We start from the raw sequence: 15,289 nt of genomic DNA on the forward strand, positions 1-15,289 counted from the left end.
CCAGTCTCCTGTGATGAAAATAACATCTCTTTTAGGCGTGTTGTCCAGTAGGTGCTGCAGATCCTCATAGAACTGCTCTACTTCAGCTTCTTCAGCATTTGTGGTTGGGGCGTATATTTGGATCACTGTGATGTTAGATGGCTTGCCCTGAATTCGAATTGAGATCATTCTGTCGTTTTTTGGGTTGTATCCAAGCACTGCTTTAGCCACTTTACTATTAATTATGAAGGCTACTCCATTTCTTCTGTGGTCCTCTTGTCCGCAGTAGTAGATCTGGTGGTCATTTGATGTGAAGTGGCCCATTCCAGTCCATTTCAGTTCACTGACGCCCAGAATGTCTATCTTTAATCTTGACATCTCACCAATAACCACATCCAATTTGCCCTGGCTCATAGATCTTACATTCCAGGTTCCAATGGTGTGTTGATCCTTAGAACATCGGATTCGCCGTTCACCACCAGCACCGTCGGCCGCTAGCCATCCTTTCGGCTTTGAGCTAGCTGCGTCATCACGTCTGGGGCTAGTTGAGCTCATCCTCTGTTCCTCCCCAGTAGCATTTTGACCATCTTCTGACCTGGGGGTCTCATCTTCCGATGGTATACCGACATATCTCTGGTTGTACTGATCCATTTAGTTTTCACGGCAAGAATACTGAGGTGGGTTGCCATTACCTTCCCCAGGGATCGCATTTAGTCTGACCTCTCTGTCATGACCTTCCCGTCTTGGGTGGCCCTTCACGGCTTAGCTCATGGCATCATTGAGGTGCTCAAGCTCCAGCACCACGACAAGGTAACGATCCTTTGCTGAAGATGACCACATTAGGGACTGGAAAATTTATTGTTAAGCAGTGCAGTTGTTAAGTGAGGTATCATGTGACTGCACCCAATTTTACGACATTTTTTGTGGTGGTCTTTAAGTGAATCACACAGTTCCCCATTGATTTTGCTTGTTGGAAGCCAGCTGGGAAGGTCACAGATGGTGATCAAGTGACCCCAGGATGCTGCAACTGCCATAAATACATGCCAGTTGCCAAGCACCCAAATTTTGATCACATGGCCATGGGGATGTTGCAATGGTTGTGTCAGGACCAGTTGCAGGTCACTTTTCCAGCACTGTTGTAACTGCAAACAGTTGCTAAATGAATGGTCGTAACTCGAGAACTACCTGTACTTGAGGACTACCTGTACTAAAGGTTGTGCTTTACGTTTAAACCAGGAAGATAGTAACTGAGTATGGGCTGATACATAAAGCATATAACCTTTATTCTAAAATATGAGGATATCCAAATATGTCTTTCAGTACGAAGTGGAGAAATTGGTTAGAACATATAAAGCCAATTTATAATGTTAAACCATGGTTTAGAACTGCAGTGGCTGGATTCATATCTTGCGCATAAGTGAAAAGACTTGCAAGCTATATACTGTATAAACGTACAATATATGTATCACAGTGTATCTTTGATATAGTGTGCAAACGTTAATTGATAATAAAATTGGTTCTTGGCTATACAGATTTTCCTCTATGCAGAGTGCTTTTTTTTTTTTTGGCCATTCAGTTGTGTCCGATCCTCAGCAACTGCCTGGACAAGTCCCTGCAGTTTTCTTGGCAAGATTTCAGAAGTGGTTTGCTATCGCCCCTTCCTAGGGCTGAGAGTGACTTGCCCAAGATCACCAGCCGGCTTTCAGGCCCAAGGCAGGACTAGAACTCACAGTCTCCTGGTTTCTAGCCTGTTGCCTTAACCACTAGACCAAACTGGCAGTGTGCTATAAGGATGGGCAATTAGCTGTCTCAGGGCTGAATGTGGCCCCTAAGTTGCTTTTATTCTATCCAGGGCTTCCATTCACTATACAACAGAATTTTGGTTTCCTGTCATTTTGAAAACTGCAATGTAAAGGTTGATACAGATTTAACACAGTAAAAAATATATATATGTGTGTGTAGCAAGGATGGTTTGTAGAGCTAGAAAGGTACTGTATAGAGAAGCATAGGAAATGTTGCTGTGTAAGCTAAAGTTAATTACTTTTGTCTTGAAAATAATTTCTGTTGAATCAATCAACATGTTAAAAGTGTAAGAAAGTTTGCCTTAATACAGCAAATTTCAGTCGTCCCCCCCTCCAGATTAAATGAAAATGATAAAAATAAAACAACCAATCTAGAAACTGTTGATATTCATGAAAGACAGTTTGGTGTAGTGGTTCAAGTACTGGCCTGGAAACCAGGAGACTCTTTGTTCTGGGCCTCCCTTAGGAATAAAAGCCAGCTGAGCAATTTGGGCCAGTCACTCACTCTCAGCCCAACCCACTTCACAGGGTTGTTGTGGGAAAAATAAGCAGGAGTATTAAGTGGGTTTGCTGCCTTCAGTTGACCAAAATATATAAAAGGTAGGAAATAATAATAATTATTATTTACAAGTTCAGAAAATGAGACTGATTAGACATTTCATGTAGCAAAATGTGAGTTCCAAGTCGTCTTTCTCCCTTTTTTAACCCTTTTCCCCTGAAAGTAATGCATTCTCTATTGTTTGATTCAGTGGAGGACAAAATCCAGAATACATAATTTCAGCCTGTATGGTGTAGTGTTCAAAGTGACATTGGAGAGATCTAGGTTCTAGTCTACTCTCAGCTACAACAGCTCATTGGATGAGTTTGGGCTGGTCAATCTCTGTGAGTTGTTATGGGAAATGTTTTTCTCATTGACTTCCAGCTCCTGCTGCTTGAATTTGTCTAAGAGGATGTTGTTATTAGCTCTGCAATTTCTGCCACTTATTTGCAAAAGGTCATACGCTGTTTTAAACCAAAAGACGTGTATCTGAGTCTTGTACACTAGATAGAACAAGGAATTCTGTCCCAAGCTGTAATAATATTCAAAGTTGTACTATTTGTGCTGTTATCTACACCAGAATGATGCAGCATCATATAATGGAATTCAGTTTACTTAGAATTAGGTGTGGGTTTTAGATGATTATTAGCATTAGTATTCTATAAACTATAAATATGCTCTTGAGTTGAGATGGGCTTGAGGTGACTACATAAACAGAACCATGCTGTTTTTTTGGCATTAATACAGAAGTGGTCTACCATTCAGCCTGGGGATTTCCTGGTGGTTTTTTATCCAAGCATTAACCAAAATGGAATGGCTAGTGCTTCTATAAAGAATAATCATGATTGCTAGAAGTGATATTAAGATAGCCTGCATAGTATTTTTTTTTTTTTTGTATAATTTGAGTCAAGGTTTATCTTCAACCTTGGGTATAATTGCTGTACATGTTTATAATGAACTTATTATTTGCTTATGTTTTCCAGGAGTTTGCGGCACTTACTAAAGAGCTTAATGTATGCAGAGAGCAACTCCTTGAAAGGGAAGAAGAAATTGCAGAACTGAAAGCAGAAAGGAACAATACAAGAGTCAGTTCATCTTCTGGTATCATTTGTTTGCATTTTATGCTAGGAATTTTTCGTGAGATGGAATCTTACATGCAGTCTTGCTTTTGTTTTTTAAACTGAAGACATCACTAAGTGGATAAAACTATTAGTTGTTCTATTCATGTGTCTGAATTTCAAAAACAGCTACTTCCACCTAGTGAGAAAAACATTTAATGTACCAAGACTGGGTATTTTATCTTGCAGCTATACTGCTATAGGATAGCTTGTTCCCAGGTTATTAAATAAGCTTTTCATACCCCAAATCTGTTGACTTTCTAACTGCAAATAATTAATGCATCATCTCTCAGTGATCCTCTAACTGCTTTTTCTAAAGAGACTAAAAGCTGATCCTTGCAGTCAATCGCCCAAGCTATTAATCCAGGCTTTTATTACACAATACATATATTAGAAAGGTAAACTGAATTGGCTGCCATGAGCTTACACTGTCATTGGGTGCATCACTAATGAATGCAAAATAGTTTAAAGTAGGGATTAGCTTTACATGCACTGCCTGGTACTGCCTTTTGTGAAACCTGAAATTTATCAAACAGAAAAATTGCTGGTAAATCATTTCTGAACAATTTCTGTTAATCTAAAGGAATTATTAGAAATATATTACTGAAAGAAAAGTGTTCAAGATGATATATATTCAGATCTTATAAACCTAATAAATATTTTGGAATTTACCTATTTATCTTTTAAATGGTGCCCTTTTCTTCTTTTCAAATGTCCCACTTATAAAAGGGTGTGACGCGAACAAGCTAATTCAGATTTTAAAAAATGGGAATATAGCAGAAGTATGCATGAATATGTGCTTCCCTATCAAAGTTTTCATGTCCTTCTCAGCTCTTAAAAGCTTCTGGTGATCACAACTGATTATTTGTTAACACCCCCCCACATACATATATGTGGTATTATAAATATTTAACTTTTAAACATATCCTCCCCCAAGATCACTCACTTGAAAGTGATGCAGCGAAGTTCTGCTGTAACAGGTAAAGCCAATTCAGACCTTATGGCATGGAGACATGTCTGCTGTATTTATAGCGTTTGTAGAGAATTCAGAAATTATGTAGATGATATGGACATCTCTAAAACCAAAGGTAAAACCAAATAATGCTTTGGTTGCTCTCTAGCACACTTATATTATTATTGCATACTGTAATGTGATTTTCCTTTCTGGTTTTAAAGCAAATTATGACTTCAGCAACCAAATCAGGAACGTTTAAGATTATCATGTTCTCCCTTATATAGCCCAAGAAGATAAACATACCTCCTTTTCTCATTGCATCGCTGAGGTTCATTGTTAGATGAACAACTTTCTGTGCACTTAGTCTTATTTTTTTCTGTTCAATCATGTTTGATTCTTGGAGACTGCCTGGACAAGTCCCTGCAGTTTTCCTGGCAAAGTTTTTCAGAAGTGGTTTGCCATTGCCTCCTTCCTAGGGCTGAGAGAAAGTGAACTGCCCAAGGTCACCCAGCTGGCTTTGTGCCTCAGGCAAGACAAGAACTCCCAATCTCCTGGTTTCTAGTCTCATGCCTAACTGCTACACCAAACTGGCTCTGCTTAGTCTTTAGACACCAGTTAATAATAAGAATTAAGGACTGGACTAGGATGATACTTGCTTTTAAAAACTAGGGGGGGGGGGAATGAAAGCTTAGATTTTCATAGTTCTGAATAATGAATAGATTGCTGTATACATTATAAAAGTGCAATTCATTCTGTAAGCTATGTTCAGCTTCAAAAATAATATAGAAACTGGGTATAACTTGCATATCTTTACAGAGAAGCAGAAACAAAAGTGCTACTTGTATTGTCATTCTCACTGATAAATTATTTATTTATTATTTATTTATTTATCAAATTCACCGCCCATCTCCTCTGACTGGAGGGACTCTGGGCGGTTTACAGCACAGAATAAATATACAATAAAAACTCAAATAAAAACACAGTAAAATTCCAATAAAATCCCATTAAAAACCAAAACAATTTCTTAACTACCCCAGCTCATAAAATCCAGATGGCTATGATCTCTTCAACCATCATGTAGAAGGGGCACTTCAAGGCACCAGCCAACCCCAAGTATGTCGATTCTCCTCCCTGCCCCAAGCCCGGTGGCAGAGCCAGGTCTTCAACTTCCTCCGGAAGGCTAAAAGCAATGGGGCTAATCTTACCTCCGGGGGCAAGATGTTCCAAAGGGTGGGTGCTACTGCCGAGAAGTCCCGCCTCCTGGACCCCGCCAGATGGAATTCTCTTATTGACGGGGTCCGCAGCATGCCCTCTCTGCATGAGCGGGTGGGATGGGCTGATGATATAGGGAAGAGGCGGTCCCTCAGGTAACCCAGTCCCATGTCATGCTTTAAAGGGCTTTAAAGATGATAACCAACACCTTGAATTGGACCCGGAAGCAAACTGGTATCCAATGCAACTCACGTAGCAAAGGTGTTATGTGCGCCCTTCTAGGGGCGCCAAAAATAGCCCGCGCAGCCGCATTCTGGACCAGCTGAAGCTTCCGGATACTCTTCAAGGGTAGCCCCATGTAGAGCGCATTGCAGTAGTCTATATGGGAGATAACAAGGGCATGAGTGACTGTCTGAAGGGCTTCCCGGTCCAGGAAAGGGCGCATCTGGTGCACAACACGAAGCTGTGCAAAGGCCCTTCTGGACACGGCTGCCACCTGCTCTTCCAGCAGGAGCCGTGAGTCCATGAGGACCCCCAGATTACGCACCAGGTCTGGCTGGGGCAGTGCAACCCCATCCAGAACTAAAGATGACAAAGTCCTGGATACGGAGGAACCCTTAACCCACAGCCACTCCATCTTACCAAGGTTCAGCCGAAGCCTGTTGTTCCCCATCCAGACCCCTATAGCCCCCAGGCACAGAGAGAGGGCAGTCACAGCATCACTTACCTCACCCGGGATGGAGATATACAATTGAGTATCATTGGCATACTGATGATACCTCATCCCGTTGTGACGGATGATATCACCCAGCGGTTTCATGTAGATGTTAAATAGGAGAGGAGAGAGGACCGAGCCCTGCGGCACCCCACAAAGGAGAGGTCGAGGGTCGGATCTCTCCCCCACTATCACCACCGACTGGGACCGGCCCTGGAGGAAGGAGGTGAACCAGCGCAAAACTACACCGCCTGCCCCCAACTCCCTGAGCCGACCTAAAAGGATACCATGGTCGATGGTATCAAAAGCCGCTGAGAGGTCAAGAAGAGTCAGGATGGATGCACTACCCCCATCCCGCTCCCGCCAAACATGCAGATTGTTACTGAAGATCTAGTAACAGTCCATGTAACTTGTTTTTATAGAGAAGGCTTTTGAGATTAATTCTGGAGCTTTCCCTGAAGCAAATGTGATTAAATGGACTTCTCAATTCATTCTGGAATTGAAAATAATGTATTTATTGGTTAATTGTTTAACTGATATTCCATTCTATTTTCATAATAAAATTTGGTAGCTTTAAGGTATACAGGATTGTTACAGTGCATGAAGTGTGTTGTTTGACAATCATTTTCTTCGGTTCAATATGTCCTGCCTTTTTCTCATATAATTGCATTTGATTTTCAGTTACTACTAGAACATTTGGAATGCCTTGTCTCCCGGCATGAGCGGTCTCTTAGAATGACCGTAGTGAAAAGACAAGCTCAATCTCCAGCAGGTGTTTCTAGTGAAGTTGAAGTTCTCAAAGCACTGAAGTCTCTATTTGAACATCACAAAGCCCTTGATGAAAAGGTAATGAAACATGGCTGCTAAAGGAAATAATTACTAATGTTTTTTCTTCATCAAATGCTTATTTTTACTTGTTTATTTTACTGGATTTGTTAAGGCTGCCCAACTCCAAGAAGACTCTGCACAGTGTACAATAAGCCCAATACATACGCTAAAAACATAACTATTTTATTAGTATAAAATTCTTTAATTTTTTTCATTCAAGATTAATTTTAGTTTTTAAAAATGGAGAGTATAGGGTAATTAAACATCTATTGCTTGTGTAATTTGCTTTTTGTTTTTTTGTACATCAACAGAGGAAAGTTCAAAATGAATGTTTTGAGTTGGTCTAAATAATCAAATGAAGTGAAAATAAATATTTCCCCTTCCATCTCTATTCAGGCAAAGCTTGTATTAGTGTTGCCTGTGCTGTGGTACATGACAGAAATCACAACTTATGTATCTGTATTGGCATTAGTTTTAATTTCTGCTCTCATAATTAATGCATTTAACTTATGAAGTGGGGTGGTAGTCTAGTACCTCCATGGATGGACTACAGCTTCCATAATACCTGATGATTGGCCATATGACTAGTCCATAATATCTAAAGGATACCAGATTGTCTACCCCATTATGCTTTTCTGTTGCAGAAACATATTGCCGTCAAAAGTAGTAATCGCTTGTTATCAAATTTGCTTAATCACTTGCTCTTGATGGTTTCAGTCACAGGAAATGTGTTGATAATTCACCTTGTTTTTAAGTTTTTTTCCCCACTCACCAACATTACTGATACATGTTTGTTCTTGACAGTCAAAACTTCTGAATATTTCACCATCTAATGCTAGCAGAATTGTGTGGTGTTCAACATCTTAACTTTAATCTCCTAGGTGAGAGAAAGATTACGAGTAGCACTTGAAAGATGTAGCTTGTTGGAGGAAGAACTAGGTACTACACACAAAGAGGTAGGTTATTTCCATTAAGCTAAGTTAATCTGCTAGTTCTGAAGGATGTCAGCTTTGCACAGGATCTAAGAAGGGAAGGGAAAACTTTCTTGCAACCAGGGGCTGTTCTGCAATTTCTTTGGCCTCCTGGGGGCCATGGGAAATACGGCTAGTGATATCATAATGTAACTGAAATGGATGAGACCCAAACTGTGGGCCTTTGGGGAGTGTGTGACAGAGATCTGAGGGCTAAGATTAATACCTTGCTTTGTAGTGTCTTGTGTTTTTTTTTAAAATTCTTTAAAAATGGGAATATAAAAGGCCTGGGAAAATAAAAATAAAAATCCAAGATAGACACCTGCAATCAGGTGAGCAAAGGCATATTGAAATAAAAGAGATTTAACTTGTTTGTGGAATTGGAATACAGTTGGAACTGCATGTATTTCTGCAGGGAGGATATTCACAGATTGGGAGCTATTACAGAGACTACAACTACAACTACTTCTGTGTTGTTCATGCTGCATGTAGCTTGCAAAAAGGGGAGACTTTCAGTAGGCCCCGCTAGATGACTAGACTGGAAAGGCATTCCCTGATATTTCCCTGTTTGCAGCCTATGAGCCACAGATTGTCTTCTCCAGCTTAGAAAGTATGCAAGCTCCCACTGCCAGTTTCTTGATCTTTTCCAGAGTTCTAAAAATCACTTTGCAGGTTCATTTATGGGGTCCTTTTTCATCAGGGAATGGATCTTCACTAGCAGATACTTTACTGTGGAAATGTTTTAGCTTACCTTAAAAGCCAATTGACCAATCTTGTTTACAAATTAAATATATGACCGTTGCTGATTTATTGTTGTGGAAAAAGTTTTCTTGTATTACGGTTTTAAAGGCAGGCTTGTTACTTGATAAATAACTTCTAAATAAATTATAGGAATTGGCCACAATTATTTAAAACTAAGGGCACTAGTATATCTATCACTGTTATCCTTTCATGAATGTAGTCTTTAAAATTTTGTGAATATCACTGCAAATAAATAATACTTGTTAAAAGTTCCTTTTTCTATTTCAAAAGTAAAGAAATTTAGCATGGCAATTAATGTAGTATTTTAATTTTTTTTTCCAGTTAATGATTTTGAAAGAACAAAACAATCAAAAAAGACCACAAGCTGATGGAATGCCTGATATTAATCATGATCAGGAGAATATTCCTAGCACTAATGGGAAGGTAGGCTTAAAGCATCTTTTCACTCATTGTTTTGAGAGGAAGAAATCTGTTTATGATATAGCAATCTCAGTTATTTCTCCAAACCATTCTCATAAAAAAAAGAGCAAGTAAGCTATTTTAATGTGTGGTTTTCTTGATCACTTGATCTACATATAATTCTTTTATAGAGGATGTTCAAGTGATAAGAGAAATATCATTTTCAGATAAACATGTTATGGGGCTGGTTCTTGAATTTCTGAGTGAGGACCAGAACTACAGTCTACAGTGAAAAAAATTCCTGAAAAGTAGTAAGAACAAGCTATTAGTTCTTTTCTTCTCACTTGAATCAGTGGTTTAATATGAAAAATTATATGGCATATATTTATTCTCTCATGGTGCTAAAGTTTTTTTTAAATTAACAGCAGCTTTTTCCTCCTCTAAATAGAGATCTTCCAATGGCTCTCTGAATCATGACGAAGATCTTGCTAAAGTAATAGAACTTCAAGATGTCATAGAAAAGCAAACTAAGGAACAGTCACAAATGAAAGAGAGGATCACTGCCCTTTCTAACAGAGTAGCAGAACTGGAAGAAGATCTGGATACTGCTAGAAAAGATCTAATAAAATCTGAAGAAATGAATACCAAGTTGCAAAGAGATGTACGAGAGGTGAGAATAAATCACTTTTTAATGTGATTTAAGTATATTCACTGTTCTCTGTACTGTTTGTCCCATGAGCTAAAGCATTTTTTGTGGTCTGATGTAAGTACTAAGTGTTGGATATTTCCATCAACTATATGAATAAATTCTCAACCTCAAACTATACCTGCATTTATAGTTGTGTTTCTTTTGATTAAAAACCCTATTCTGGATTTATGAGCCATATGAATCATAGTTTGGTGATGACATAGATTAATGCTTGATTTTGATAATTCTGCATGTTCAGATTATTGATATTATTGTGTCTGAGATTGGCCAGCTCAGTAATGTAATTATTGATGGATCCTGAAAAAAAGAGGTCCTGCTGTGATTCCTCTTATGTAGACTAAGAACGTTGGTACTTGGTACATATACAAGGTTTAAAATAATACTTTGGGACTAAATAAGAGGTTCCCCTCTCCCATGGAATTTCTGGAAGTTTTTTTAAATAGCTTATTTCTCCTCAATATCAAAAGTAAATTATCATATGTTTGGAATGTTTGTACTTTTAATGGTGAACATTTTGAGTATAATTAACAGTTTGCAGTCTCTTAAGATGTGTAAGATAAACGAAAGTTGCAGTTACAAGTTGTATCCCACATGGTTCTTTGGATCATCCCTTGTTTTTCTGCAAGACAAACTATTAAACATATTTTTAAGACAACCTAGTGAGCACATAATGGAGAGAGAATGTACATATTTCCATAATTTTCTGACAATGTTAATAATTTAGGCAATGGCTCAGAAGGAAGATATGGAAGAAAGAATTACAACTCTTGAAAAACGCTACCTCGCTGCACAACGTGAAGCTACATCTGTGCATGATCTCAATGATAAACTTGAAAATGAAATTGCTAACAAAGATTCATTGCACCGACAGGTAAAATTATTATTTAAATAATACTTTGGGCCTTCCATAAATGAATACTAAAAGTTCTAGATTGGGAGGGGGTAGAATCCAATAGTTCAAGCTAATTTGACAGAGATAAAATTTATAGAAATTTGTTACTCATGTTTTTGAAAATTTAAATTACAAATGAAATTCCTTGTGGAAAGGAAAGGGAAGACATAAATGTGAGAACCCAGAAATAAGTGGGGATTCTCCCAGGTTTTCCACTGCCCTCTGCCCTTGGTTTTATAGCTATAAGAAGATTGCATTCTTTCCATATTCTATATTTCTCCCTCAGCAAAAATGCCTCTTCTTTGGTAGTCTGAGGAGATCTTCAGGAAAGGGCTATTCCTGGGGGTTTCAGGATGGAATTTGCAGGCCTCCTAAGCTTGAGGGAGCAGGAATGATGAAGTGATTGCTTGCCACTAATTGCAGTGTTGCCACAATCTTGGAAGGCTTGGGGATGAAGGAGATATAGCACCATCATGGGAAGCAAAATCGATTTTATGAACAGGGATTTAAATATTTTGTAGTGGCATCCATAGTACTTTTGCAAAAGTTCAGTTTTACCCAGTGAAATTGAATCTCTATAGAATAGGGGAAGACAAAATGAAGTGTTTTTTACACAAGGTGTAATTCAGCTTTGGAATTCACTACGGTGAGATGTGGTGCTGGCTACCAGCTTGACTAGCTCCAAAAAAAGGTTGGATCAATTCATGGAAGTCATGGGGATCAATGGCCATTGAACAGTGACAGCCTCTGAAGGCCATCTGCTGGGAAACTAGTGAGTTTCCTTGTGCAGTTGGTTGACCACTGTAAGAACAGACTGCTGGATTAGATGGGCCAGGGGTCCAATCCAGCAGGGCACTGCTTATTTTCTTAAAAGTCCAGATGAATCCAGTGAACCAAAAAGGTTAGGGAAGGAATATGACCTGGGATACTCTATGATGTGGGGGACATCTTGTGTTTTTGTAAATATTTTAAAGTATTTAGTTCAGTGGAGAAACAGTCAGTTCAAAAATTCAGTTTATAGCTCATACTGGATATTTAGTATATATCTGGCTGTGGTCTGAACAATAACTTCTATATCCTGAGAATGTATAATAGAATGAACATCCCTCGTAGAACAGGGATGTTCATTCTATTCTGCCTCCTTGTCATGGTCCCCTCAAATCCATCCCAGTTATGTTACGGAGACTTTCTGCAGCAGATTTTGATATGTGTTTAGGGAACAATACCAAAGGAAGTCTTTTTGTGCCACATTTTATATAGTCCTGTAACAGCTTTCTAAGTAATTTAGTAGCATTATAGTCTGGAAAAAGTATATAGAAGGAGTCTTAATTTTAAAAGGAACCTTTAATTTGTGGTGGAATTTTATTTTTTATTATTCTCTATTAAATGAGAAATCAGATATTTTTAATACAAAAAACAGTACATTTTGTAATCATATATGTTTATGAATCTGCTTTTGAGTGTTGTGTTGTATTGCATATAATTTCAGTGATTGCGTAAGAGCTGTTCTGTATGATCTCACACATCAATTTGCTCACAATTTTCTTTTGTTAACAGAGAAAGCTATTGAAATGGCACAGAGTATAATGCCTGCAGCTGTTGTTACAAGCAAATTTATTTTTGTTTCTAGAGTGAAGATAAGAATAGACAGTTACAAGAACGACTGGAATTGGCTGAACAAAAATTGCAGCAAACTCTGAGAAAAGCTGAAACTCTGCCAGAGGTAGAGGCTGAATTGGCTCAGAGAGTTGCTGCACTTACTAAGGTAAGCTGAGGGTGATGATTGGGGAGGAGAGATCCCACCCTTGGGCCCTGCTATGTGGGGTGCTGTAGTGGTCGGTGCTCTCCCTCTCCTCCTTAACATCTACATGAGACTGCTGTATGAGCTTATTTGTCCCTATGAGGTGAGGTGTCATCAATATGCTGATGATACTCAATTGTACATCTCTGCTCCTGGCGAGTTAAGTGATGCTGTGGACATACTATCCTGAAGAGTTAAGTGATGCTGTGGACATACTATCCTGAAGAGTTAAGTGATGCTGTGGACATATTATCCAGCGTCTGGATGGGGAACAACAGGCTTCAACTGAACCTTGGCAAAAATGAGCGGGTTTGGGTTCTGATCCCCTCTTTGGTACTGGATGGGGTTGCACTGCCCCAAGCAGACCCTGTGCACAATCTGGGGGTCTTCCTGGACTCATGACTCCTGCTCGATGAGCAGGTGGCAGTTGTGACTGGGAGGGCCTTTGCACAACTGTATTATGCACCAGTTGCACCTGTTCCTAGATCAGGGGGACCTACTTACGGTTACTCAAGCCCTGGTCAGCTCCTGATTAGATTGCTGCAATGCGCTCTATGTGGGGTTGCCCTTGAAGAGTATCCAGAAACTTCAGCTGGTGCAAAATGCAGCAGCATGAGCAGTTACTTGTGTTTCTGGCAGAACACATATTACACCTCTGCTTTGCAAGCTGCATTGGTTACCAGTTTGTTTCCAGGTCCAATTCAAGGTGCTGGTGTTGATCTTTAAAGCCCTTCATGGCATGGGACTGGGTTATTTGAGGGACTGCCTCTCCCCAATTTCATCTGCCCGTCCTGCCAGATCCAGAAGAGAGGGTATGTTACGGGTTCCACCACCTAGGGAGCTATATTTGGCAGGTCCTAAGTGGCTGGCTTTTTCTGCTGTGGCTCCCACACTGTGGAATCTTTTCCCCCTTGAGGTGATGTTGGCCTTGTCACTGTTGAGCTTCCTGAGGTCCCTCAAGACCTGGTTATGCCAGCCAGCCTGGGGATCCCAGGAGACGGATGAACTACTGAGGTGGCTCCCTTATTTTTAACATCCCTTTGTCTATTATTTGTTTTAATTCATTTTTTATATCTTTTAATGTATTTATTGATATTTTTTAGCTCTCTTGTATTCCAGAGTCTCTTGTTTGTGAGATGGGTGGCTATTTAAATAAATAAAATTAATGATATATATCACTATCATAATCTTCTCTTTAGTAGAAACAGTTGGTGCTTGATCCTTTGGGTCTTCTTTTTGTATTTACAGTTCATTTTTTTACCCAGGTCATTAAAATGGCCTGATCCTCTTATGTTTTTCTTGCTTTCTAATCCATTGATATAGCAGTTCATTGTTTTTAGTTGCTTCAGAGGTGTTTGAATAGCTTTTTGTGCCTGATTTGAATACTGCCTTATAAAATCTTTCACCAGTTCTTAGTGGAATAAATTATGAACTCAAGCAATTTTATATCCAATATTTAAAAGTAAGTTCTTGCTGACATTTCATTTTGTTTTTTCTTGCTACCATTCCTATTCCTTGTTTACTTTTGTAGCTTGACTGTTTGCCTTCTCGGAATTCTGGAACTAAAGATGTTAATCTGTTCGAATATACTTCAAAGTCTAGGAAGGTAGAATTTACACAAAGGACATAAGTCCTTATTTCTGCTTGCTACTGCTTGTTTAAAAAAAAACTTCACACATTAAAATGAATGTGGGGAAGATAATAGAGTTTTTTTTTTCTGAGATTCATAATGCAAAGATACCTCTTTTGTCAAGACTTCCTGTTGCTTCAGTCATCATAGCAAGATGTTGTGGGATGAGAAAATTAATTGCTCATTTGATGCATGAATCCATCCACTGTGTTTTGCCAGCATTGGCAGTAATATATCTTGAACATCTTGCAGTGCGTGAAAAAAAATAGTCTCATACAGCATGATATGCTTGTTTGCTAATATTTTTCTTCTGATGCATTCTGAGATTTTAATTATCAGTATGATTTAAAATGGCAGGCTGAAGAAAGACATGGAAACATTGAAGAACGGTTGAGACAAATGGAAACACAGCTAGAAGAGAAAAATCAAGAACTACTAAGGGTATGTCGATACAGTGATGACATTGTCTCTCTTTTCTCTTCCATAAAAAATCAATGATGAATTTCAGGTTGGCAGAGGAAAACATAGTTTACTAATGTACATGAACTTAAAATGGACAGGTAAATTCTAAGAGAATACATGAAATACCTGTAAAAGATAAAATTAGGTGGCACTAAGGGGTGAGTTGGCTTCTTGGAACAAAACCAACTGCCTTTAACTAAATGTTAACTTAATATTAAAAACCACACAACTGTTTTCACTTGAGTCAGGACTGACATCTGGTGACTATATGGACAATATCCACCAGTCTGTTACTTCATGTGGCTTTTCACAAGAGTTGGCTCAGATGGTCATGATATAACATCTGCTAGCTATCATGTTTGGAAGTTCAAAGATAAATCCTGTTAGAGAATGGTGAAAATAAGAAAATTAAAAGCCAGGGTTGAGGTAGGTTTATACATGTAAATATGTGAAAGATAGTATTGCTAATCCTTCTATTTTTTTTTACTGTTCTTCACTCCCATTTCTCTTGGTTAG

At 38.8% G+C, this 15,289-nt stretch overlaps 1 protein-coding gene across 5 annotated transcripts in view; it reads left to right on the forward strand.

Moving 5' to 3' along the window:
- The window catches only part of PPFIA1 (PTPRF interacting protein alpha 1), a 62,912-nt gene that overhangs the window by 19,080 nt on the left and 28,543 nt on the right, over positions 1 to 15,289 (forward strand). For all 5 annotated transcript variants that reach the window (XM_063289587.1, XM_063289583.1, XM_063289584.1 and 2 more), the window contains exons 3-10: positions 3,303 to 3,404; positions 7,001 to 7,165; positions 8,029 to 8,103; positions 9,202 to 9,303; positions 9,728 to 9,949; positions 10,713 to 10,859; positions 12,511 to 12,645; positions 14,669 to 14,752. In XM_063289587.1, coding sequence (XP_063145657.1) covers positions 3,303 to 3,404; positions 7,001 to 7,165; positions 8,029 to 8,103; positions 9,202 to 9,303; positions 9,728 to 9,949; positions 10,713 to 10,859; positions 12,511 to 12,645; positions 14,669 to 14,752 — 1,032 coding nt within the window. The remainder of the gene's footprint in view (positions 1 to 3,302; positions 3,405 to 7,000; positions 7,166 to 8,028; positions 8,104 to 9,201; positions 9,304 to 9,727; positions 9,950 to 10,712; positions 10,860 to 12,510; positions 12,646 to 14,668; positions 14,753 to 15,289) is intronic.

This window comes from Candoia aspera, chromosome 1 (assembly GCF_035149785.1).
Source record: "Candoia aspera isolate rCanAsp1 chromosome 1, rCanAsp1.hap2, whole genome shotgun sequence".
NCBI classification, from domain to species: Eukaryota; Metazoa; Chordata; class Lepidosauria; order Squamata; family Boidae; genus Candoia; species Candoia aspera.